At 38.6% G+C, this 24,428-nt stretch overlaps 1 protein-coding gene across 1 annotated transcript; it reads right to left on the bottom strand.

The window, feature by feature from the left end:
* Positions 1 to 19,151: 19,151 nt before the first annotated feature.
* On the bottom strand, positions 19,152 to 24,190 carry LOC119736758. Its single transcript, XM_038210768.1, has 6 exons — positions 24,103 to 24,190; positions 22,823 to 23,170; positions 21,338 to 21,565; positions 19,997 to 20,218; positions 19,388 to 19,531; positions 19,152 to 19,234 (listed from the first exon to the last, which is right to left on the bottom strand). Exons 1-6 carry the CDS (start codon positions 24,134 to 24,136, stop codon positions 19,152 to 19,154), a joined length of 1,059 nt encoding a protein of 352 aa, XP_038066696.1. The 5' UTR covers positions 24,137 to 24,190.
* Positions 24,191 to 24,428: the final 238 nt, after the last annotated feature.

The raw sequence follows: 24,428 nt of genomic DNA, 5'->3' as shown, positions 1-24,428 counted from the left end.
CCATGCTGAGCCACTCAATATTTGTGTAATTTATAATAGCTTAAAATTTACGAATTAATTATTCATTAGTTGCAGAGATTGTTAAAGTTATAGTCCATCATCTGTAATTTGTGCATTTTGTTCGTTTGAAGCAACAAAAGTGCTCAAAATCTAAAGAAGGGTACTGAACAACTAACCTGATAAAGTTTCAGCTCAGCTTCAGCTGTATATTCTGAGAAAAACAGCATTCTAGGATCTCAATTTCAAATCAAAAGTTGCTGAATCATGTTTTGAATTGCGCCTGAGTTCAGCGTCCGAGACACGTTCTCGCTGAGCCGAATGCAGCTACGCAATGTCGCGCACTGATCTGACGAATGATAGCAACCGGGGTGCGTGTGCGTCGTGCCAATGCTTGCGCGCGCTTCGCCGAATAACAAAACGAACTACTAATTTAAATTTTCCTACGGTGCGTCTTAAGAAGCACCGTTGGAAAGGCCTTCTTTTGTTGAGTACTTCAAAGTGACAGCTTGCCAGAAAGAATAATTTCACGGGGAGTTTAGTCCCCTTTACTATCTTTCAACCAAGTATGTTTTTCAACAATAATTACGCCAGCTACTTTTCGGATAGCTGCAAATGATGGACTATAGCTTTACCCCCCCCCTGTTCCCGTGCGTGCTGCTTATTCGCTCTAAATGTCGGGATTTTGGCGGGAGGAAAGTCTAACTCTATCGCCAAGTCTAATTCAATCGTCAACACGCTTGATTAAGAGTGTTGCACAATCGAACAGTGGACAGGGGAGTTCTCTTTTTCTTTCTATATCTTTCGATCTGTTTCAAGAATACATCGAAGGAAAGGAGGGAAAATGTATGAGCCAAAAACAACATCCTTCTAAAAACAATATTTTCCTCACTCGTTCCATGTTTAATTCTAAACCGATGTAAAAATTTGCATCTTTGCCCCCTCCCAACATCGGATCTGCTGGTGTGAATTGTCGATTCGAAAGACCTCTTCTTGTGTATGGTACATAATGTTAAAATGTCAATTTATTGGTTTTCCCCTGGATTTCACAGTGCCCCTATAAAAAGAATTCCTGTAAATATTAACTCCGTACCCTACGCATGAACCCAAAGCTGGTCTACATAAATTATGTCAAGATTAGACTCCATTGATTACAAACAAAATTATAAGCAGGATGAAAAAGAAAATATTTCAATAACAATTGTTCCCCGAGGACCATATCATGGTGAAAATTGTGGATTGGTCCGTTCACTATCTGGGGTCCAATAATTTAGGGAGGGGTTATTCTAATGATGCATGGGGAAATTTAATGGTTTTAAAACAATATATATTTTATTTGTGCCTTCTGTAAATTCTGATCGGGGCCATTAGGGGGAGGGAGATCTGTAGAGGGTGGGGCCTCATCCCTCTCCTGGTACAGTTTGTATGTAAGTTGCTCGGGGCATCACTGAGACAGTCGGTGGGTAGATGTATAGAAGAGAGCTCACCTTAGCCAGATTGCATGGTGTTTGTATGAATGCCTTTACCCAATTTAAGTCTCCCCGAAAACCCTCTTGGGATCGATCAATCAGGAACAATTTTCACAGGATGAGTGTAAAGTTAATAATGCCGAAAAAAACCCCAATAATTTTAGATGTAAACGTGTTTATTATTCGAATGCAGCTTACAATAAACCATCATCATAAATTTGAAAAAGAACGACTTTTCTGATTAATTCATAGGGTCGTCAACGTGAGCATAATAGGCTATATACACGGATGGAAGTATACCAGAAATTAACGAAGTGTAGCTTGCAGTCCAGTTAAAATAAAAATGATAATCATTTTAACATTTTAAACCCATGCAACTAGCATAAGTATTTTCTTTCAATTTGAGCAGTAATTCGTTGTATCATTAACAAAGGACTAGAATGGCCTTAAATTAAAGAATATATAAGAATGGATGGAATTTTCCTTTACACATTAAATATTTGTTGTCCTATAATCTACTGATTAAATCAAGTAAAGAACTGATATTTCAGAATTTACAGTTAAAAATTCACTGAATGCCCTCTTTAGCAAATGAGACCGCCCATCGTACCCGCACAGCCACTTGCTCTTTGGACCCGTGTTTACGACACTTATTAATGTACTTGTAATAGCTATCAGGCACACACTTACACAAAACAAACAACCCCACACAAAACCCAGACAAACAAACAAATACATGCCAACGAACTTACAGAGTTGTATCGCCCTATTTATCCGTTGATTGTGCATCCCATGATTTTGAATCGATAATCGAGGAGGGCAGGGTCCAGAATATTTTGGGATTTCCCATTACGTGGCGATTTCTTTATATCTATGATATCTTGGCAATTCCCCAATTCAGACATAAACAAGGGATATATTTGAGACGTTGATGGCAGCAAACTCACCAGTCCTTTTCAATTGTTTACGTCATGTTTGATCTAAAGTGTGCATGCTAAATATGACGCAAATAATGGAAAATGACCGATGTGTTTGCTGCCACCAACGTCTCAAAAGTCTCCCACAATTAGCAGATTATATCAAAAAGATACATTACGGGGAAAATATTATTGGATTAATCCCTATACCATACAAAATACACGGCCTCTTAAACGAAAAGAGAACAAAATAATTATCATACAGTCTATAATCTAAAACAAATAAATAAACCATATAGAAAGGAAAATTATAGACCTACTTATACGAAAATTAGTGGCTTGCCATCTCCCTTTGTTTCTTTGTTCTCTCATCCACCCTCCCCTGCATCTTTCCACACCTTTCCCACCTAATCCTTCTTTTGTGTTTCTTCTTTCAGCCCTGCATGTTTGTGCACACCCCCATGTTAATGTATGTACCTCTGTCATTTCTGCTTTAGCCTCTGAAGAAGAACTTGCTAAGTTCGCAACGTAAGGCCACATTAATTTTTAGACGAAAATTATGAATTAGAAATGCATAGTTTGCTTTTGAGAAAGCACTGATCAGAAATTTTCAAAAAGATTGAAAATATAACCTTTAATTCAGCAAGATTTCAGCCACTACAACCTGTACAAATATGGAATGAATAAAACTATAATTATTCATTGGAACACACGTTAAATCGCTTTGTATCCTATTACAGCCCTCCCTTAACTCTTATGCATGCTTACACGTATTTAAAAGGAATATGCATCATTTGCTTTTGCTGTAATTTTCAGAAATGAATGGAATTGGGGGTTGGAAATATATAGAGTTACACTGACTTTTTTGAGGTTTTGGGTTTGAAAATGCTATAAAAACTAAGAAAAAAAATCATTTTCCTGTAGTCTGGTTCCCTGGCTCCATTTCAGAAGAAACAGAGCAGTTTACATATATTTGGGAATTGTAAGGTCAGGGAACCAGTTTAGCTGGCTTGTACCCGTTCATAGGTGTGTAATCGATTGCAAACAAGTGCGATGGCCAATGGGGCCAGTATTTTAAAAAAGCCAGTTTTTTCCAACGCTGGTTGGCCGACCAGCATTGGAAATTGATACAAAAATACGAATTTTCTTGAAAATGACAGTATACCAGGTGCCATGATTTTACAGCATGCTTTACACTGTCATTCACTAACAGTCCAGCAAGGTATTTCAAAATGATTTGGTAGTTTTATTTTTTGATGTTGTATTTTCCCTTTAAACTTATGTAAACATCTTTCCAGAAATTTCTTCACTTTCATCCCTGTATATACATATTTGCAAGTTCCTACGCTTCTCGTGGTGAATACTCACCGATTGACTCGAACGTCAGAAGCAATGGACTTGGTTTGCAAAATATTTACAAACGATACATTAAAAAAAGACAACGTGTCTTTTGTTATGACAAAAAGACTTGTGTTGTCATCCATACTAAGTGTTAAGTCACCAGGAAGAGATTGGTATTAAACATGTCCATTAACATTGACATATTTCTTCTGTCTTCGGGATACCTGCAGAAAAGCACGAAATACAAAATGTACAGCTTTACCAAAACTTGGAATAATAGCACTACAAAAATTTTCATAGACAGACCCTTATAACCCTTTGAATGACTCAGAAACCAATTTCTTGCTTTATTTTGCATGCATTAGCTTCTCATGAAACTCCTTTTTATTATTATACATGTACTGTCTTTTTTTGGTTCAGTTTGATGATTTTTGCCATACTCATTCAAAGGGCAGGGAATAGTTTGTAACACACACACTGACTTTTTCACTGACCGGCGCCTTTGAATTACTATTATTGTCAGATACTGTGCGCCTTACAAATGCTTTGTTATTATTATTATTAGGAAAGTAGCTTCTACACTGAATACTTACAATGTGAAGGTATAACATGATGCCAATACTACACAGGAGTGAGATTGAAGACATAACCACTGGCACAATCTTGTCGACAATTGTCTGGGTTCCAAAGGAGTAGTCTGTTCTCACTACTTTGTCATTCAAAGCCCCCGTTGTGCCTTTAAAGAGAAATAAAAGAATCACGATTCGACTGTTGCAAACATGTGTTTCAACTATTATTTTGCATTTCACTCGCGAACGCCGTACCTATTTCACTTCTTCCATCTAACTCCTGTTCCCTCTTTTCACTTGGACTGGATTCCAACGGCCTGAAACCAGTAACTAGACAATTTTAAGTGACATTCACTCAAACGGACGAATAGAGTTTTCACTCTAATTTCCACCGGATTTCCCCCACGTTTTCTTCAACCTGAAGTTTGAGTGATTTCCACCCTAAATTGTCTGGTCCCCAGAGAGGATACAGAACTTACAAGCATTTTCCTGAGGTGCCGTTCTGTCATACGTTGCCGTTGTGTTGTGAGTTCTGGTAAGGCGCACCCTCGTGCGAGTATTGCCTCCTACAGCAACACCCATAGCCTCAAACACGTATTCTGCATCATCGTCAACCGAAGAAATTTGAATTGATGCTGAAGTTGAAAAGGTGTTGTTCCTCAACGTCAAGCCTGAGTGAGTATGGTAAAAAAAAAAAGTACAGGCAGATCTAGGTTAAAACGAGACAATGCAAGTCTAGTAAAGCTGGTACCAGAGCGTACAAAGTCATATTAATTGATTCATAATGACTCAATAACTCTTATTTACACATAGTCTTTTCATGCATCTTCTGGAACCAGCACAATTACTATTTTTCCTCCGATATTAATTTGACATCAATTAATGACTCTCTTTTACAATAGGACCAGGTTAAGTTATAGTGCACTAATATGGAAACTATCATTTAAAAAAGTTAACGATGAGTTTTCAAGGGTTCACTTTGACAAGGGAAGGTAAGCTTCTTTTAAAGTACACTTCGTACCCCTGTGAGCCGGTACAATAAGAGGCCTGACCGTCTGGAAACATTCAGCACTGTGTGTCCGCGTGTGGATGAACACGAAGCCACCTCAATTGCACGGCAGGTTTGACCTGCTCCATGACGCAGGTCAGGTTATGCACCGTGCGGTCGTGTCGTACTCTCACCTCGCATGTGTCAGCGTCGTGGTCTTGATCGCAGCCGATGACGGTAGGATATGGACGATTTGGGTACACTGTTGGTTGAACAGTAATAGTTGCAGCAAAACAGACAGCTAGAGACTGGTGGTATTCCATAAGGGGAACGTGTCCGAGACTATATACAGACGGAACAAAATTCGGAAACCCAATATCATTAATAATATCGATTTCGGGTCAGTTAATGTAATAGAGCTAGAGATGCTAGGCACAGAAATTTCCAAAACACAGGAAAGATATTCTTAGCAAAAAAGGTTATTAGCCAATATGCCATTTGAGTGTACTGCATCGCGACTGGTTCCCAGCTGATTGTTGCTAAGCATATAATGGTAAACAATATTTGCTGTCAAGCTCCATGAAATTTCATCGTGAAAACATTCATGTACTAGAAATTCGAAATTTGAGTATATGTAAACATTTCCCATTGTACACATTTTTCTTTTTTTTAAGTTAATTTTAAACTAAAGCAGAAACACACTTACCCTTATCATGAACTTCAACTTGTCCTTCTTCTATCATTTTCAAACGCGGTTTGACCTGAAAGTAGTAGGTTCCGTCATTGGAGGCGGTGACGTTCTCAATGATGAGACTGAACTCATTGTCGATATCATAGACGCCCTCTGGGATCCCGTTTTGGGGAGCCACTTTTCCCAAGAAGTACGAGATGAGCAGGGATATGTCGCTTGTTGAGCCATAGTACCAGTACATCGAGATTTGAGGAGAGGACATGACACGACCCCGCGTTGGCCTCGTTCCAAGAACACAGTTCCATCAGTGCTTGCTTGGACGAGTCCACCTGCACCAAATCAATGATACAATAGTTCTGATTCTATTACATCTTTTAAGACATTTATTCAAAGACGTATTGCTGCAGCAAAACGATTCCTGTACAGTTTTACATTTTTGTTGAAATCATATTCTTTCCGACAGCATTGTATTGCTCTTGAATAATTAAGATAAATTAAAGTTCGCCTACACAAAAGTCGAATCACATTACGTTTATCAATTTAGGCCAAAATACCTTGAGAATGCCCGCATGACTGTATGTGAATGCATTTACATAATTTATTAAATGTTATTCATAAATAACTCAGACAGTTTAGCCATTCCTATTGGTCGAGAGCCCGTCACGTGGCCGGTATTAAACGGATGATAAAGACATGGCTAGCTGGTCTTAAACACTTTTCCAGTGTCACAATAAAATGTGGACTCCTAAAAATCCAGTGCCTCTTATCGTTTCATTGGTTGAACGTTCACAATCCTCACGTAGGCATGCGCAACACTACCAGGGAGTTAGAATTTTATAGTTCTAAATTCAAAACGCAACGCGCCAGGTGCGTTCTGCGCGACATCGCATAGAACATGATACGCGCGCGTCAATCTCCATAAAAGGGTTGTTTTCATCTTACTCGCCAGCTGAACACTCCATTATTTTGCAGGAGGGATGATTCAAAAAGCATAAAGTGAATTTGTTGAACAAAATCGGGATGTTTTGAACGAATTATATGATTTTTTTTTACCGAAAAGGTATTTATGAATGGGAATAAATATGTACTCCGTCGGTATTTATCACTCTGTTTAATACCACTTAGAGTCTGGGTGCTGATAATTACCCTCGCCTCCGGCTCGGGTAATTATCAGCACCCAGACTCTAAGTGGTATTAAACAGAGTGATAAAAACCTCCGGAGCACACATTTATTCCCTTATTATAAGGAGAAAACCATTGCACCAGTTCACGCAGCGTGGTTCAATGATTCCTCCCCAAGATATAGTTAGGATTTCCCTAACGATGACGCCGCACATGTTTGATGAAATTGAAGGCAGACGTTGTCCCTGCCTTTCGCTGATGCTGGTTCTTTTCGGGCAAAAAACACAAACTGCAACATTTTTTTTTTGTCTCCAGTTTTGGCATCAATGTACTCTTTCCTTGCACGCATACAGTATGATTGCCGAATTGGCAGACGTGAGTCAAATTAACTCCAGGTTACCCTGCAAACCATGCATTCAATACACGTCTTTTTACTGACGGTAACCAGTGGCAATAATAATTATGTGGCTACGGCTAGTCACCATTATGCGTACTCATGCACAAACGTACTAGGTAAAGCCCCTGTCACACTTTTGCGTATCCCAATTCCTTATGAGTTCCTTAGGCCAAACAAAAGTCTCCGGTTTCTGGTATGGAGCTTGCCCAAAAAGTGGTGCGGCGACGCGGCTTTTTTTTTTTTTTTACCCGACTTTTTTGCTTCAAATGTCGGCTGATGACTGCAAATGGTGCCCGACTAAACTTAATACAAATAGGCCTATATGGGATTGGGAGTCCAGAGAAGCCATAAAGCTTATTCTCGACAATAACTCCATCTAAAAACACGTCAAAATTGTGCAGCAGCAGGATTCCAGTCAAACAAGTGAGTTTGGCGGTTTTGAGACATCATCTTTAATTGAAAAAAAAACTTTTTCATTTTGCCGACGCGCATGGCTACAGCGACGCGCGTGCATACCAGAAACCAGAGACTTTTTTTTTATGGCCTTATCAACAATTTTCAATACGCAGCCGTACGATCAAAAACGTCGAAATTTTTTGATTACTTTGACATATGTGCGACGCACATCTAGCGAACAAGTAACGAATTCAGCGCATCCACTGCGTATGAGTTGCGTATGTAGTGCGCAAGTTCGCCATCTGTGCGTTTCTCATAAGTTACGAATAAGTACAATGCGCTGCCCGCTCGCAGGACGAGCGGTACTAATTCGTGCAATACGTCGCTATGTATACGTCCAATATAGGAGGTCAGCGTATTGCCGCGTATGAACGGCTTATCCCTCACGAACACAATAGCGTACTCGTACCGCGCTCGACCGATGCGGGACTAATGCGCTGCGTATTTATAACTTATGACCTGCGTAACAGCGTACGTAGCAGTGTTGTAGTCGAGACCGGATAGTCCGAGACCGAGACCAAGACCGAGACCTGAAGCTGCGAGACCGAGACCAGCCCCTTCAAGGCGGACCGAGACCGAGACCGAAATGGTCCGAGACCGAGACCGAGACCGAGACCGCGGATAATAAATAACAATAATCTAAATAAACAACAAGACACTAATTACAGCTGAACAGTCTGTCCTTTAGATGTTGGTGTTCATGGGGATGTGAAGGAAGTGATTGAAAGTTAGGAATCACTTGTACCTGCTTAATTGTGTCATGCGAGTGCTCTTCGTGTTTGCTTCATGCCATAAATTACAACATGGCAACAGAATTTGTTATTGTCACAATCAATTAAAAAAATATTGTTTAACTACTATAAAGTGTAAATCTGATGAAGAAACTCTAACTTAGGAGTACGACAATTTGTACTAGTTTTTGCAAAACTTGAACATGTTGAAACTTGACAAAAGTAAAAAGTTAAAGGCGGATGTTTAATCCGTTATAGGAACTCGGACCCTAAACTCCAGAGCCAGCCCTTGGTTTCAGCAATGACCACTAACGGATATTTGAATGCAACTTTAATTTTACATTGGACTTCCTTGTAAACCTGATTCGAAAAAAATTTGGAGCAAGAAAATATTGATTTATTTTTTAAAATTTCAGTCATGGAGTATAGATTTGTACATGTAGACCAAAATTTTGAGAGATGGTAACCAGATATGGATTGGTCTCCCCCCCCCCCATCACTCTTTGTGATTCTCCTTCCAACCCTGCATGTTTGTGTGTCCCCTACATGTTTTTTTTCTTGTTCCTCTGTCATTTACCTCTGAAGAAGGCCTGGCTAAGGCTGAAATGTAATGCCACTTTATTTTTATGTAATGTCAATAACGTTACATATACTATAGAAGATCGATGAACCATATTTGCCTGATCTATCTTCTGTTCATCTGCCCACCGTCATCATCGTCATATGCCTTTTAGAGAATATGGCCGACACAATAGAAGGGCGCTGTAGCAAACTGAATGTGGTGGGCGAGATGCACTTTTAGGATGCATGGCTCAGTGCGCACGCCTCTCTGTGTTTTGTACCGTGCAAGCGTATCGCTCGCATCGGCTACTCTGCCGGGCAATTTACTTGAGTATTTTAGTGACAAGTACGACATTGCCAATATTCTAATCGCTTATTGTGATGGCCGTAAACAGCATATAGCGATTAATGAAACAAAAGTCTTCTCGACTCATGCAAACGCAATTGACATTTAGGAAGGAGACGAGGCAGGCAATAGGACTCTATTTTTGTGTGACCATGGCAGTAGCTCAATTTGTGTTTATCACAGATGAAAAGATTAATACATGGCGAGTAAGGGGCGAGTCAAAAAGAAAGTGACCGTATGATAAAAAAAAATGGCACGATCCATTTTGTAAAAAATATAATTGGGATAAAGAACATGTTATTGAGTAGTAACTGTGAACATTTCACGTAATTTGCATACTATTCCCAAGTCGTGTCTATTTTAATAAAGAGATCACAAAATTCAGCTGTCCACCACTTATACCAATTTAACGGTCTACGATTTGATGAATATCAATATAATAAAAAAAAACGTTTTCCCGCCTCCACGAATAAAGGAAAAATTGAAAAGGAAAATCGAAAAAAAATCACCAATATTTGTAGGGGAAAAAAAATTGAATCGTTCCCCACATTCAAAATACAAAATCTGACGGTAAAAATAATGTTTCAGTCTTGATTCATAAGATTTAAATCTCAGTTGTATTTGGAATCAATGAGGATGGCTATAAAGTGCTTGTTTCAACATATCATCCCACAATAAAAACGAGAAATAAGAAGAGGAGCAATGGTTATTGGACTATGCCTCACTCACTAGAAAGTGAAGAGAGACATGTCCATTAGCATCACACTGCAGTCACATTTGCCCTAAACTGATTCTTTACTTAACCCTAAAAGGGCCGGGGGCGGAATCCGCCCCCCCCCTCACTTTTTGGCTGGTCTCGACTCGAGACCAGCAAAAATATTGAGACCAAAGGGGACCGAGACCGAGACCATGACCGAGACCACAGCTCCCGAGACCGAGACCAAGACTGAGACCGGCAAAAAGTGGTCTCGAGACCGAGACCGAGACCGAGACCGGTCTCGAGACCTACAACACTGGTACGCAGCGTAGTTTTGTGCATGCCCAAAACTATCCAGCGTAGTGGCCGTACCATGCGTATGCCTGCGTACATAAAACTTACATAAAACGATAGAGATGCATATGAGGTGCGTATTGTCCGTACGACTGCGTATGAAAAAAAGTCAATGCGCAACTCATAAGGAATTAGGATACGCAGAAGTGTGACAGGGCCCTATCCGCCAAAGCTTGCCGTAGCCAAGTCAAACATAGTAGTCAGATTATGTACGTCTAGTACAACCGGTACAACGGTCGCGAGAACAATGGAACCTTAACGGCAGTTTTATTCTGGCTGGATTTGGATTTAGGCTACAACTGCAAGTGCATTTTTATATTGGTCTCGTGCTGGTCTCTGCCCAAAATTTCGAGAACAGTAGGTTCGAGACCAAGACCAAGATCAAGACCAGCGTTTTTTCCGAGACCATTGGTGGTCGAGACCGAGAACACGTTCAAACTGGTCTCTAGACTGGTCTCGAGACCAAGACCAGTCTCGACGACTTCAACACTGGTAGTTAAGATTTCCCGAAAATATTTGCTCGTTATTAACAATCGGTTCACATCGGCTTTTCCGAATAACTGAGTCTAAGTTAATTGGGATTTTTTAGCTTTGATTATCTCTGATTTGTCCTGATACATTTTAACCTCGAAAATTGGTAAAAAGCCGTATTAATCAAAAGAAATAAACTTGGCCTCGTATTACAAGATTTGATGTTCCATGAAACACAACATGGACCTAAATTGAGGATTTCTCATTACAGTGTAATGATAATTTGTCCTGGAAAAGCTGAAAGCTGAGAGGAGAGACAAAGCCCAAGTTTCACCCCCCCCCCTTTTTTCAGGGGCCGATTGTAGAAGAAGTGACGAAAAGAAAATCCGGCTTAATGTTGTCACTTCGTTTTTAGAGTATCAGGATTACCTTCAAATGGAACATTCACATGCACGAGCAGAATGATCTGGAGGGGTGGGGTAACAAAATGAAGATATTGATACCGTTTTAATAAAATGAAACGACGTAGAATTACCTTTCCATTTTCATCGAAGGGACTTTGAAACTATATACACTCTAAAAACAACTTAGTCAAAATATTGACTGGTTTTCCTAGTTATTGAAAATTGACTACGAATTTAGTTAAACATGCAAAGTTTCATACTTTGACTGGAAAAAATAGTTGGGTTCGACTCCAATTTTAGTTACTTGCATAACTATTTTTCCAAAGTCAATTATACTGACTGGAAAAATCTAGTCAGATTGACTGATTTTCAGTTGCACCCAGCTGACCCTGAATGGCTAGTCAAATTTAACTGGTTTCTAGTCAAATCTGACTAATGCTTTTTTAGAGTGTATGAAGACTAAAACCATTACCGCCCTATAGAGCAACATACGGTCCATCCCCGCATCCCACCCCTTCAGTGTGCATCCCGGTCAGTCCGGGCCGCGCCTACGCCCCTGGGTGTGTCTTTTAAAACAGTTTTTCCTGACTGACTATCCAGGGTTTTTTTCTCTTCACACATCTTCAGACAGTAAATTTATGCTTATCATACTTTGGGGGATTTTAAGATTTGAAACTCTGCATATTTGTTCAATAACATTATCCGACTTTTCCTTTCGTCACTTCAAATGAGAAAAGTTCACAGAGAAACACTTATTGCGTACTGCTTTCTTTCCAGTAAGCGTTCTTTTTGATTGGTACTGTCAAGAGTTTACTAGATTTAAGCATGGGTTATTGGCCTATAATTCTTTTATTTAAAGGAGAATTAAATGCTTATAAATTCTGTTATTTATGACTCTCATTACGATACCAACAATAATAACAATTCTGGGGAAAAAAAGATTGTTTACCTTATGCAGTTGTTTTGTTGTATTTAGTCTTCCTGTTTTTCTATGGATTAAGAGTCATTTCGTGTAAATACTTCATATAAGTGTCCACACTCAAAAAAAAAAATATTTTTGTATACTTTGTGGGATGAAAGGACTTGGGGAGCAAGTAACCAAAACATCTGGTTGAAAGGAAACCAACCTAATGTCTTACCGTTCCCGAGAAAAGACGAAAAAAAACCTGGTTGTTTACATTGGACACGACGGAGCACGAATAAGTTTTTCCTGTCGTTCCCTGTTTGTACGATATACACGTTGTGTGTCTCGGGAACAGCGCGGTGATCAATCACCAATGCACAAAATATATTTTCTTCGACGTCCGCAATATCAATTTTTTAATATTTGGCATCCAAATCTGAATCATTGCAACCTCTTCAAAAAACCCGGAGAATATTCAGCACCAAAAACCACACTGTTAGGGGCCGCGCGACGTTAGGGTACATCAACAATACATGTTATTGTGACAGTGGCTAACCATTGTCCCTAATATTATACTAGAACTACAAATTCACCTAAAGTGGGCCCTAGAAAAATGTTAAATGCTCTTTAAAACAAAATCTGAAATAAACCTAGAACATTTAAACTTAATTAGAAAAAAGTTTGTACTCCTAACCAACTACTTCCAGAAGTAAGGATTAAATAGCAAGAAGTGTGGCCAATTTTGACGGAAAGCACTTTGACAATGAGCTTACCTGCCTGTACTGATTATGATGGCAGGCGATCAGGGCACACCGCCAGCTAGGTCCCCACTCTCCTGAACTTCTCGATCTATTTCAACAAATTCACCCTCACCTTGTACCCATCATTCCAAACAGCTAGCAGCTGAATTTAACGTGAATTTTACACACCAAAACTTCGTTTTTCTTCCTCGTGGACGTCTTCCAACGTCGCCATTTCAGATTTTGTTTATTGGGACGTGATTCCAAAACCCGTGCGACCTTTTACATTAGTTGCCCGGACGGGGACCAGACCAACTGTTCCTAGCCATGATCGAAAACTTGAAAAATTATTTTCCGTTGTAATTTCTTGCTCTCATATATGTTAACAACTTAATCAATTCAAAAGAATATCCTTTAATCATCGTTCTTGTACTTTTAACGACTTTGAATGTGATCAGAAACCAACCAAACGAGTTGAGGCTAATTTTGAATAAAAAATAAGCTTTGTTCAACTTGGCTCACGGAGTGTTAATTAAAATATTTCGATCGGTAGATTGTTGAATTACTCACAGGATAATAAGGCCAAAAAAAGTCTCCGGTTTCTGGTATGGAGCTGGCCCAAAAAGTGGTGCGAAGAAGCGGCTTTTTTTATGTTTTTTTTTTGCTTGGGAGTCCAGAGAGGCCACATAAACCTTATTCTCGATCATAACCCCATCTAAAAACACGTTTAAATTGTGGAGCAGCAGGATTCCAGTCAAACCAGTGAGTTTGGCGGTTTTGAGAAATCATCTTTTATTGAAAAAAAAAAAACCTTTTTCATTTTGCCGACGTGCATGGCTACGGCGACGCGCGCGCATACCAGAAACCGGAGACTTTTGCTTTGGCCTAACAAATATTTCCACTACATTCCTCATCAGTTAGGTGGTCTCTATAGAAAAAACAAAAAGGCAATTATCTAAAAATAGATTTTGGTCTTTTTTCCCCCGAGAATTAGGCCTACATTTATTGTATGTTGGTGCCTTAAATGTTAATCTTTTTGAACACCTTAAACGAATTTCTAATTAGCAGAAAAGTCAGAAAGTTGGAGAGGTAGTTGAAAAATAGTTAGGTTTTTCGAACGGTCGTCGGCCAACCACCGTTGGATATTTACACTTTTCTTAAAAATGACTTCACACCAGGTGCCTTGATTTTACAGGATGCTTTAGATTTAACAACATCCTATTATAAGGTATTTCGTAAAAAATTGGTAATTTTCTTTCTCAATGTCTGTAAATGTATATTCCTAATGGGACCCGAATACAGTAAAATATCATTAAGTCAAACTCTGATAACTCGAAACAACTGTTTTTAAAAAACCCATTGCCTTCAGCAGTACAACAATGATATACAACCCGGATTGCTTAACTCAAAACTCTGCTAAAGTGAAATTTTGAACCTGTTCCCTTGCGTTTTGACTTATCAGTCAACATTTGACTTATCAAGCGGAAATCAATTTCGATGCTTTATTACAATTACAAATCCTGCTAGATAATTTTGTCAGGGATAAAATAAGTCTAGGGTTCAATGCCTTTTTATTTCCTCTTTAAAATGTTTTTCTATATTTGTACGGTTTAAACGCAATTATTTTATTTTAACTATTTATTATTAATGCATCAACCGACGAGCGATGCATAATGGATTGATTTCCAGACGCCGGGGTTTGGCAACAAATCTGTTTATGTTGATAGAAAATTATATAATAACAAAAAAATGTCTTTATCAAATATAGTGCCCTTTCATTCCCATCCCTACAGCATTTTTACCTGTAAAAACCAAGACAACGAACCGGTATATTTCAGATGTCACAGGGTATTATGTGAATGAGATGACGTTTGGGTGAATTCATCCACATGACAATTAGTGTCGTGTCAATTTGTAGCAAAACAAATCGGTCTTTTGTTACGTACGTAATTTTTATGATGACCCCTGCAATTTCTAAAGTACATAGAAGGTTATCTGGATTGTTTGTACACATGATCATTAAGGTCTCAGGAATGCACAGGAAACAACTGAACCAAATATCTTGCTTTGCTGTACCACTCAGTGTCCCCTCTCATATCACAAATTGGCAGTCAATTGTAATTTGTACCCCGTTAGTGTGGAAATGCCCATGTAAACAGACTTGAAATAATGCATCAACCGACAAGGGCCTACTGTATTAAACGTGAAATAAAATAAAGAAATGATTGTAGTCCTACTTACAATTACCGATGAGAATTACAGCACACACATGTAATTTGTACAACATCCTTGTTGGAAAACACGACCAGAATGGTGCTAGAGACCGCCTATCATAACCGTTTCCCGCCGAATAATCACGTGCCCCTGAAATTGCCAATGGTCACAGAGATTGCTGTTGGTTGCCAAGCGCAATGATAAACAAACCCACGTGATACTAATGGCACGACGTCAATTGGATTAGGATTGCGTGACGTGTTTTGTTTGTTTCTAAAAATGCATAGTTTGGGTGAATTGGCACATACGCAAACGAAAACGTTTATTTTGTGTTAATACAATAAATAATTATTTAATCATTTAGTGAGCGTAGTGAGCTGAACATAATGGATTGATTTCCAGACGCCGGGGGTTTACAACAAATCTGTTTGATTATAACAAATATTGGGTTTTATTTGTTGTCGAAGAAGCCGCGAATCACTGTCCAACCCAGGTAAAATTAATTGCAGCTTCTTATCACGGGAATTGGGGCTCATACCATTTGTTTACTGGGCACTAGTAGTTACATACCAAAGATGAATTAATATACATAGCACCGTGTTTATTATAAGTTGCGAAGATCGGCAGGCAGGGTCTTATTATAAACCACGCCCTCATTATCTGACACAATTATTCTCTTTTAATTTCCACAATTTTCTTTGGTATATAAAACATTTGTAAGTTTATGAAAATCTCCCATAAATGAAATATTGATAGGTTTATAATCCACTGCTTAAATCGAGTGAAAAAAACTTCTTTTTCAGATTTGTAGTTAAAAATCAACCGATTACCCTCTTCAGCAAGTGACCCCCCCCCCCCAAAAAAAAAACAGACACAGGCGCTTTGAACCTTGTTTATGCCATTAGTAACTTCTGGCGCTTTGACTATTGTTGGCATCGTATCGAAAATGGATAGCCTTTTGACCTAAACAAACACACACCGACAGAACTAAAAATGCAGAGTTTGCCCGATAGTCAACTGTGAGGGCAAGGTTCAGAACATTGACGGTTCCCAGTAAGTAAACTTTTGTCAGTATGACCCGCGTAGTAGAGCCCATTTAATGGGGCTTTGTACCTGGTTGGGAATTCAAATTGTATTTTAGTGTGTGAATACAGTACTTTTTTGTGGGGAGACCTCTCCATATTTTTCGGGATTTTTTGTCATTTCAATTTTTCATCACCACGAACTGACACCCAGTTGTGCGTCAGTGCGCGGCACGTGCTAGAACCATAAAGATATAGAAAATTTTAAGTCATATGCAGGTTATTTTCGTTTTCACGAACTGACACTGATCTAAATTCACCGGTTAAGGCCAAAAAAAAAAGTCTCTGGTTTCTGGTATGGAGCTTGCCCAAAAAGTGGTGCGGCGACGCGGCTTTTTTTTTTTTTTACCAGACTTTTTTGCTTCAAGTGTGTGCTGATGACTGCAAATTGAGCCCGACTAAACTTAGTACAAATAGGCCTATATGGGATTGGGAGTCCAGAGAGGCCACATAAAGCTTATTCTCGACCATTACTCAATCTAAAAACACGTTAAAAATGTGCAGCAGCAGGATTCCAGTCAAACCAGTGAGTTTGGCGGTTTTGAGACATCATCTTTCATTGAAAAAAAAACTTTTTCATTTTGCCGACGCGCATGGCTACAACGACGCGCGCGCATACCAGAAACCGGAGACTTTTTTTTTTTTGGCCTAAAGCATTACTTAATTACATTTCTGTGTAATCACACAAGTATAAGCATGGATTAAATTCACGTCAATCCTTTCAAAACGTTTTTTCTCCGTACTGTATTGCTACAACATGCTCAGGGTGCCAGCATGGTGTCAGTGACGAAAATTGTATCCATGTTAGGATAGGTTTTTCCTTTTAAGACACGTTTTCCTATTTTTACCCCGATGGTAAACGTGGGTTTTTGGAGGAACACATCTCAGGGTGACAGTTTTTATGTTTTTATTTTCTTATTCTGAATGTTCAAATATATTAATATTGAGAAATCATTATCACTTTTATACAAAAAAAATAGATAACACTCGGCTGTGATGTGTGTGACGTCAATATGTAAAAACGAGAAGAATCTTGTGGAATACGAGGTGTAAGACTCACTACTTAAACAACTCGCCAAGTGCCAAACGTTTTAGATTAACAGTTGGCTGCATAATTATATATATTATAAATAACAGTATATACAATAATTAGTCCTTCAAAATTACCCACAACAAAGTTTTGAAGAATTGTCGGCCAATAGTAACTATTGTCCAAACAACCTGTTTAACATGATAAACAAGTAAAAGTGGAACTTACTCCCCCCAAAACGGGGGAAATATATATTAATTTTGTACACAAAGCTATGGAGACACTACTGTTATTCCTTGAACGGCATCATACTTTGGCTCAAGCAAAAGTTTAATTAGCATAGAAATTACTTTGGTGAAATTTCTCCCTCTTATTGCTACAAAGGAGAGTGAGAAGTCAGACCTTTGTTATAGCTACATAGCGAGAAGGCTGTTTAAATGTATCGAAATGTCAAAAATCCTATTGCATGTTTTCTTTAAATGTGTCATGCTCAGTCCCTTGAAAACCCAACATTCCTGACAGGAAGTAAGTACAACAACTAGGCCTGCTGCATTGTGCATGCAATAATAATTTAACCCCACAATTATTTAAGTGTCGTCATTTTGGAGATAAATTATAATCTCTGTCCATGCAATAGTAATATAACCTCTCCATTATTTTAGTGTCGTCGTTTTTGAGATAGATTCTAATCTCTGGTTAATACAGGGTCGATTCACCCTCAGTCAAAGGCCTGATATTTGTATGAAAGAATACCCCATCCATCTTTAAAGTGGAGTGGAGTATGATGGTGGATGGAAGGGTGGTTGAGTGAAGGCGTGCTGAAGGCATACCTTGCTAAGTAGTCCGGGGGAACTTGTCCCTGGGAATTTTCTCCAGCATTATAAAGCCATTCGTAAAAATATACTTAAAAAAACTTTAGCGTTCTATTTAAGTTTTTGGGCCTATTTCACTAGTATCATATTCATAACATCAGTCAGCGACTGATTGGGTGTGGGGGTTGCGAACCCCCCCTCTAAATCCCCAATAGCTAAGTAGAACTGGATTATAATAATAAGTACCTTTTGCGGAATACTTTTATGCCAACATGGATCCTATTACGCGGATTGATGATTTATGGTCAGAATTGTAATATATACTATTAACAATAAATCAAAATAGCGACACGCTCTAAAATGAATATAATTTTTCGATTTCTATTATGTGCAATACACATTAATAATGGCAACCTGTACACAAACTGATAATAATTTTTCGTTCCTCTTGAGTACAATACTCATTCATATTTACGACCTGTACAAACAATAACAACTTTTCAATTTCTATTTTATGTAAATACACGCCAATAAAATCAACATATACAAAATACATACATACGAAATACTTCCAATTTGCATAATTGAAAATATTTACATTCAGATAATATTACATTGTACAAATCTTAAAGTCGCTTTTCTAGATTACATTTTTAATGTGGTATCCACTTTAAAAAAAAAAAAAACTTATCACCGGCAAGCAAATTAAACTGAATATTTCAGTATTCATAAGATCAGACATTACATCCATTCTCGAAACACAATTTTACTTTCTACACACGATCACCTACACCAATGTCCCTGGTTCCTGAAGGGACGGCCCATCTGCCTCCCAATTTGAAAATTTCGGTATAAAATTTACACTCCGGAGATCTGACCCAGTTCGCAACCCTCGTCTGCGATGTGAACTGTCCTCTGCTGTATTTCTTCTTTAAAATAATCTGCATTAATAACAATCATTATAATAACTTTTAAGGAATGTCGGTCACATTCATTGTAAACATAAATGCACGGTTGGAACGAATGATATATGTTCACTATAACCAAAATTTATATTAATTAACGGAGTTTGTTTAAACGAGCGTCAACTGTACTTACAACTTGGATAATGAGGATGGCGATGACAATGATTGACAATAGGACTTCTAACGCAATCACAGCCGCGGGTTGTCCTAAAGGTTGTCGGAGAGGTTTGCGGGTAGTTGGTGATACTTTATGAGCCAAATCAAGCGTTGTCTCTGAAAGAAAATCAAGTTGTCATAAACTGACTCTGTTAAATTGATTTCTGAGTTGATTCAATTGATATCTGACTCGATTCAATTTTTATCTGACTTGATTGAATTGATATCTGACTTGATTAAATTGATATCGGACTTGTTTCGATTGATATCTGACTTAATTCAAAGATTTCTGACTGGATTAAATTGATATCTGACTTGATTCGATTGAAATTTGACTTGATTCAATTGATTTGTGACTTGATTCGATAGATATGTGACTTGATTCAATCGGTGTCTGACTTGATTCAATTAGTCAGAATTCAATCCGAATTGGTTCCCCGAGTTTCATTGCTACCCATTTGACGTCACGTCGAGGGAGTTCTTTGCTCAACTGCGATGGGTGATACACGAGAGGATTCATTCTCAACCAAATTGACAGTTAATCACCTCAAGAAATGGTTCCGACATGTCATTGTTACTTACGTGGATTATTGGAGAACTGAACTTTATTGTAAGTTGTGTCATGAGTTGCCGTTGTGGGGTGAGTTACCGTTGTGGGGTGAGTTTTGGTAAGGCGTACCCTTGTGCGAGTACTGTTCCCTACAGCGACACCCACTGCCTCGCACTCGTAGACTTCCTCATCGTCAACTCTTGCCAAGTGGACTGATGCTGAAGTTGAAGAGGTGTTGTTTCTCAAAGACGACCCTGATTAATTGATTTGAAATCAATCATATTTGTGTTGACAAAATTAACTTAGTAACCATACAAATTGTTCTATAAAGCAAAACGCACTTCAGTCAAAGAGGGAAAACGTACAAGCTTTCAGGAGCTCTTTTATGTGCCGATTTGCTCTTGTGCTTATTTCATCAATTGTACTCAAATTAAACAAACTCTTACAACAAACTAACAACTTGACTACATGGTGAGTAAAAAAAAAATGAAACCAAATGTCGGGACTACTGTTTTAGTGAAGTTCTGCATGTAGAACTTTTAAAATCTGGGATATGAAAGCCCAATTCATAAGGTTTTGGTTAGTACAAGAATCATTCAAATCACTCATGTAATTTTTTACTTACGGAATTTTAAACACAACCACCGTCTTAAAGCTTAAAGTTCTATCCACGGTTCTTTGAGCAAAACGAAAACAAATAGGGATGTGTTTGAGTTGTTTATTTTTTTTCTGCGAAAGAATTCACCCCTTTTTGTACCAACTCCGCAAGGCAAGCATGACAGGGCATACTGTCGGGAAAGAAACGTCCAACCTCTGGGGAAACTGAAATTGGTATTGCAGGCCCTTCTTGCTAAACCACCTTAGCTTATTCTAACAAAAACAGTCAAAATGAAACAGCAATACTCTGCACGATGTTCAAGTTGCGTTTCCGTCGCTCATCAACAAACTGTGTTTTTTTGTTGTTCTCTTATTGCATTTTCAAATTCATTTTCAATATCTCCCCCTCCCCCTATTTTAATTTTTTGGAAGGGCGTCTTCAACCCTTTAAGAAAATGGGTGTTGTTTTGCTCAAAAAGATCTGTCTAGCGAGTAGACTGGCTCCCAGTCCGTACATTATCGATACTGACTGTTGGGCGGAAACCAGCCTTCCCTGCGACTTATTGTCGGACTGCCACTAAGCAGTTCGCAAGTTGCAGTCTAACGATTCCATAAAAACTAAAACGTGGGCTGATTTTGTTTCTGTCGATATCAAAAAAGGGAATACTTTTGTTATTGCTAAGACAAAAGTTATTTCGAAAAGGATAATACTTTTTAGTAATGAAACTTGAAAAAAAAAAAACGGGGAATGCAATCTTCCGAAAAACACTGCTTACCCGTGTAGGCCGGTAGAACTACAGGCCTGACAGTTGTGTAGGCGCTGAGTTCCGTCTGTCCGCCAAGAAACAGACGGATCCACCTCAATTGGACGGCAGGTTTGACCTGCTCCATGACGCAGATCAGGTAACGCACCGTGCTGTCGTGTCGTACTCTCACCTCACACGTGTCTGCGTCGTGGTCTTGATTGCAGCCGATGACGGTAGGATATGGACGACTCGGGGACACTGTTGGTAAGAAGAATTCGGAAAGAAGTTAACGTGGAAGCAAACCCATGAGAAAATTAAAATTTTGGAGTGGGAAAGCCTTTTTCTTGAGTGAGGCTGCTTTCATGTTTTGCTTTTAAATATTATTATATTATTATTATATTACTATTTTACAATTTTCTTTTTAAAGTTAAAGCTACTCAATTGCTTACATGAACGGGATTTCTCTGTGATTGCATACCAAGAAAGTAGCGTTGCAAGAGCGCCCTCACTCGTTCAAAATTGGCTAAAGAAACCAGAGACTCCGCCAATCAGATCAGACCCCTGGGTATACTAATCGTCAGAGCGATCGTGTAGGCTATCATTTATATATTTATTTATTTATCCCATTGCTTTACTCAGGGTATGCCCAAACAGTTTAAAACTGGTTTTCATTGGGGCCCTGCATACAATTAATAATGACCACAAACATGAATAATTATACAATACATTACAAATACAATAAAATTCAATACAGTGAGATAAAACATTATTTGAATAATGCATCATCATCAATGGGCTGGGATCTCCATTTTGAGATATTCCAGAGAGGAACATTTCAAAATTCAATTTGAACTCTCTAGTGAACCAATACAAAGTGGGATAATATAAAGTACAAAACAGTGATTTAAGTAAAAATATACTTTGAAGTTAATTAAATAAATTAAGGTTAACGAATAGGGAAATTGAGAACAAAGAGTAATGTGGAAGAGTACAATGCTGTTCATACGCCAATGCTCGTAGGTGGAACAGCCTGGGCAAAATATACCATTATAGTTATAGGCCTTCAAAACGTAACGCCACGCGACACGTGATGGCGTTATAATGACGTCAATGTTAGGCAAAAATCTGCAGGTGCTGAGTTATTTGTATGCCAAGTAAGTACAGAGGCAATCGGATGAATGTTAGTGCCCAAAGTGCCGGGCACGATGAAAACATGTACAAATGCTATGGGCAGGAGCCTGGAAAAAAAAGAATATCAAAAACAAAGAGGCAATCGGATGAATGTTAGTGCCCAAAGTGCCGGGCACGATGAAAACGTGCACAAATGCTATGGGCAGGAGTCTGGAAAAAAATTAGAATATCAAAAACAAAAGCTGTTTTGCCAAAGCAGCCCCCCAAAAATCGTTAGAATATATAACGTGACCTCACGTGCGAAGGGTCTACTCCCCTTAAAATATTGGATCTAGAACCGCACCTGGTTGCATGATCATGAAAAAATTATAGTCGTGCACTTACCCTTGTCACAGACCTGTACCTTTCCTGATTCTACTATTCTCGAACGCAGTGTCACCTGAAAGTAGTAGGTTCCCTCATTGGAGGCGGTGACGTTCTCAATGATGAGACTGAACTCATTGTCGATATCATAGACGCCCTCTGGGATCCCGTTTTGAGGAGCCACTCTTCCCCTGAAGTGCGAGATGAGCAAGGATGTGTCCCTTGTTGAGCCATAGTACCAGTATATGGCTAACATGTATCCACTGGGGATTTTGCAGGATTCTACGAGAGGACAGGGCACGACCCCTCGTTGGCCTCGTTCCAAGAACACGATTCCATCAGTGTTCTTGCACGCTTGGACGAGTCCACCTGCTCCAATGAACGAGAAAATATTTCTGAATTAATTACACCTTCTAAAAAAAGCTATTCAAAGAAGTATTACTGCTGCAAAACAATTCCTTTTCATTTTTTAAATCAAATTCGACAACATTGTACTGCTCGTGATTAGTTACGGTAATTTAAAGTAGGCCTACAGACCGAAATACCGTCAGAATTCCCTCGTGATTGTAAGTGAATGCATTAACATCATTTTCAGGAGAAAAAATTGCAGCAGTTCACAAAGCGTAGTTCAATGATTCGTCCCTGAGATGTAGTTAAGATTTCCCGAATGGCGTATTTGCCCGTAAATGTATTTAAAAATTAATTCCCCGTGCTATGTTTTTTTCAATTAATTCACATTTATTCCCATTTCTCAGTTTATTAAATGCAGCTAAATAAAGAATAACAATTGGTGTTTACTCAAACAAGTGTACATGTATATTAAATATTATCTTGAAATTAACAAAGGTGAAAATGGAGGCATGTCCCGGTAAGCAGTTGCTTGAGCTGGGGATGCCATACAAGACAAAACGGACAGACAGACAGCAAAAGACAAAGACATTCTGACTTACACTTGTTCTACTAACACTTCGGAAAATTAGATTTTTTTTCAAGCACTAGTTTTCAAGCAATTCAAAAAGTTATTCACTTTTAATTTGTCATTGAACAAAAATCCACCGATGTTCTATGATTTTTCTCTCATGTTGTAATTAGGTTTTCCCGTAATTCACAACCGGTCCATAATTGTTCGTAATTCACAACCGGTCAACATCGGCATTTGCCGTCCAACCCACAAATAGTGTTGGACTCTAACGATCAATTTACCTGTAATTTCTTTTAAAAAATACAGAGTTTACAGTAACAATGCATGCATCCCGATCACATCATCAGTCCGCAAAAGATATAAATGTGTAATTACTTACAGCATAACAGCAATGATACTGATACCCACTGCATTTTGACTCGCCTCGTCAGTTTTGCCGTCTCTATAGCGGAAGCAAAATTGCAAACATGGAATTAACTTTGTTGCATTTGTTCAAAACATTTTTGTCGTTGTATACTATGGTGCCTTAATTAATGTTTATCTTTCACGGAACCCTATATATGAATTTTGAATGAGTAGTAAAGCTAAGGCTTTTTTAAGCTTAGCTGTTGTGCAACATTAAGGGAGTTTTTACTTTTGAACCCCTGCCATGAATAAAGGCGATCAAATTCGACGATATATTGAAATCCATTTAGACAATTTTGC

The sequence above is a fragment of the Patiria miniata genome, unplaced genomic scaffold, assembly GCF_015706575.1.
Source record: "Patiria miniata isolate m_02_andy unplaced genomic scaffold, ASM1570657v1 HiC_scaffold_3, whole genome shotgun sequence".
NCBI classification, from domain to species: domain Eukaryota; kingdom Metazoa; phylum Echinodermata; class Asteroidea; order Valvatida; family Asterinidae; genus Patiria; species Patiria miniata.
The sequence above is the reverse complement of the archived record's forward strand: the minus strand, read 5'-3'. Positions and strand labels throughout refer to the sequence as shown.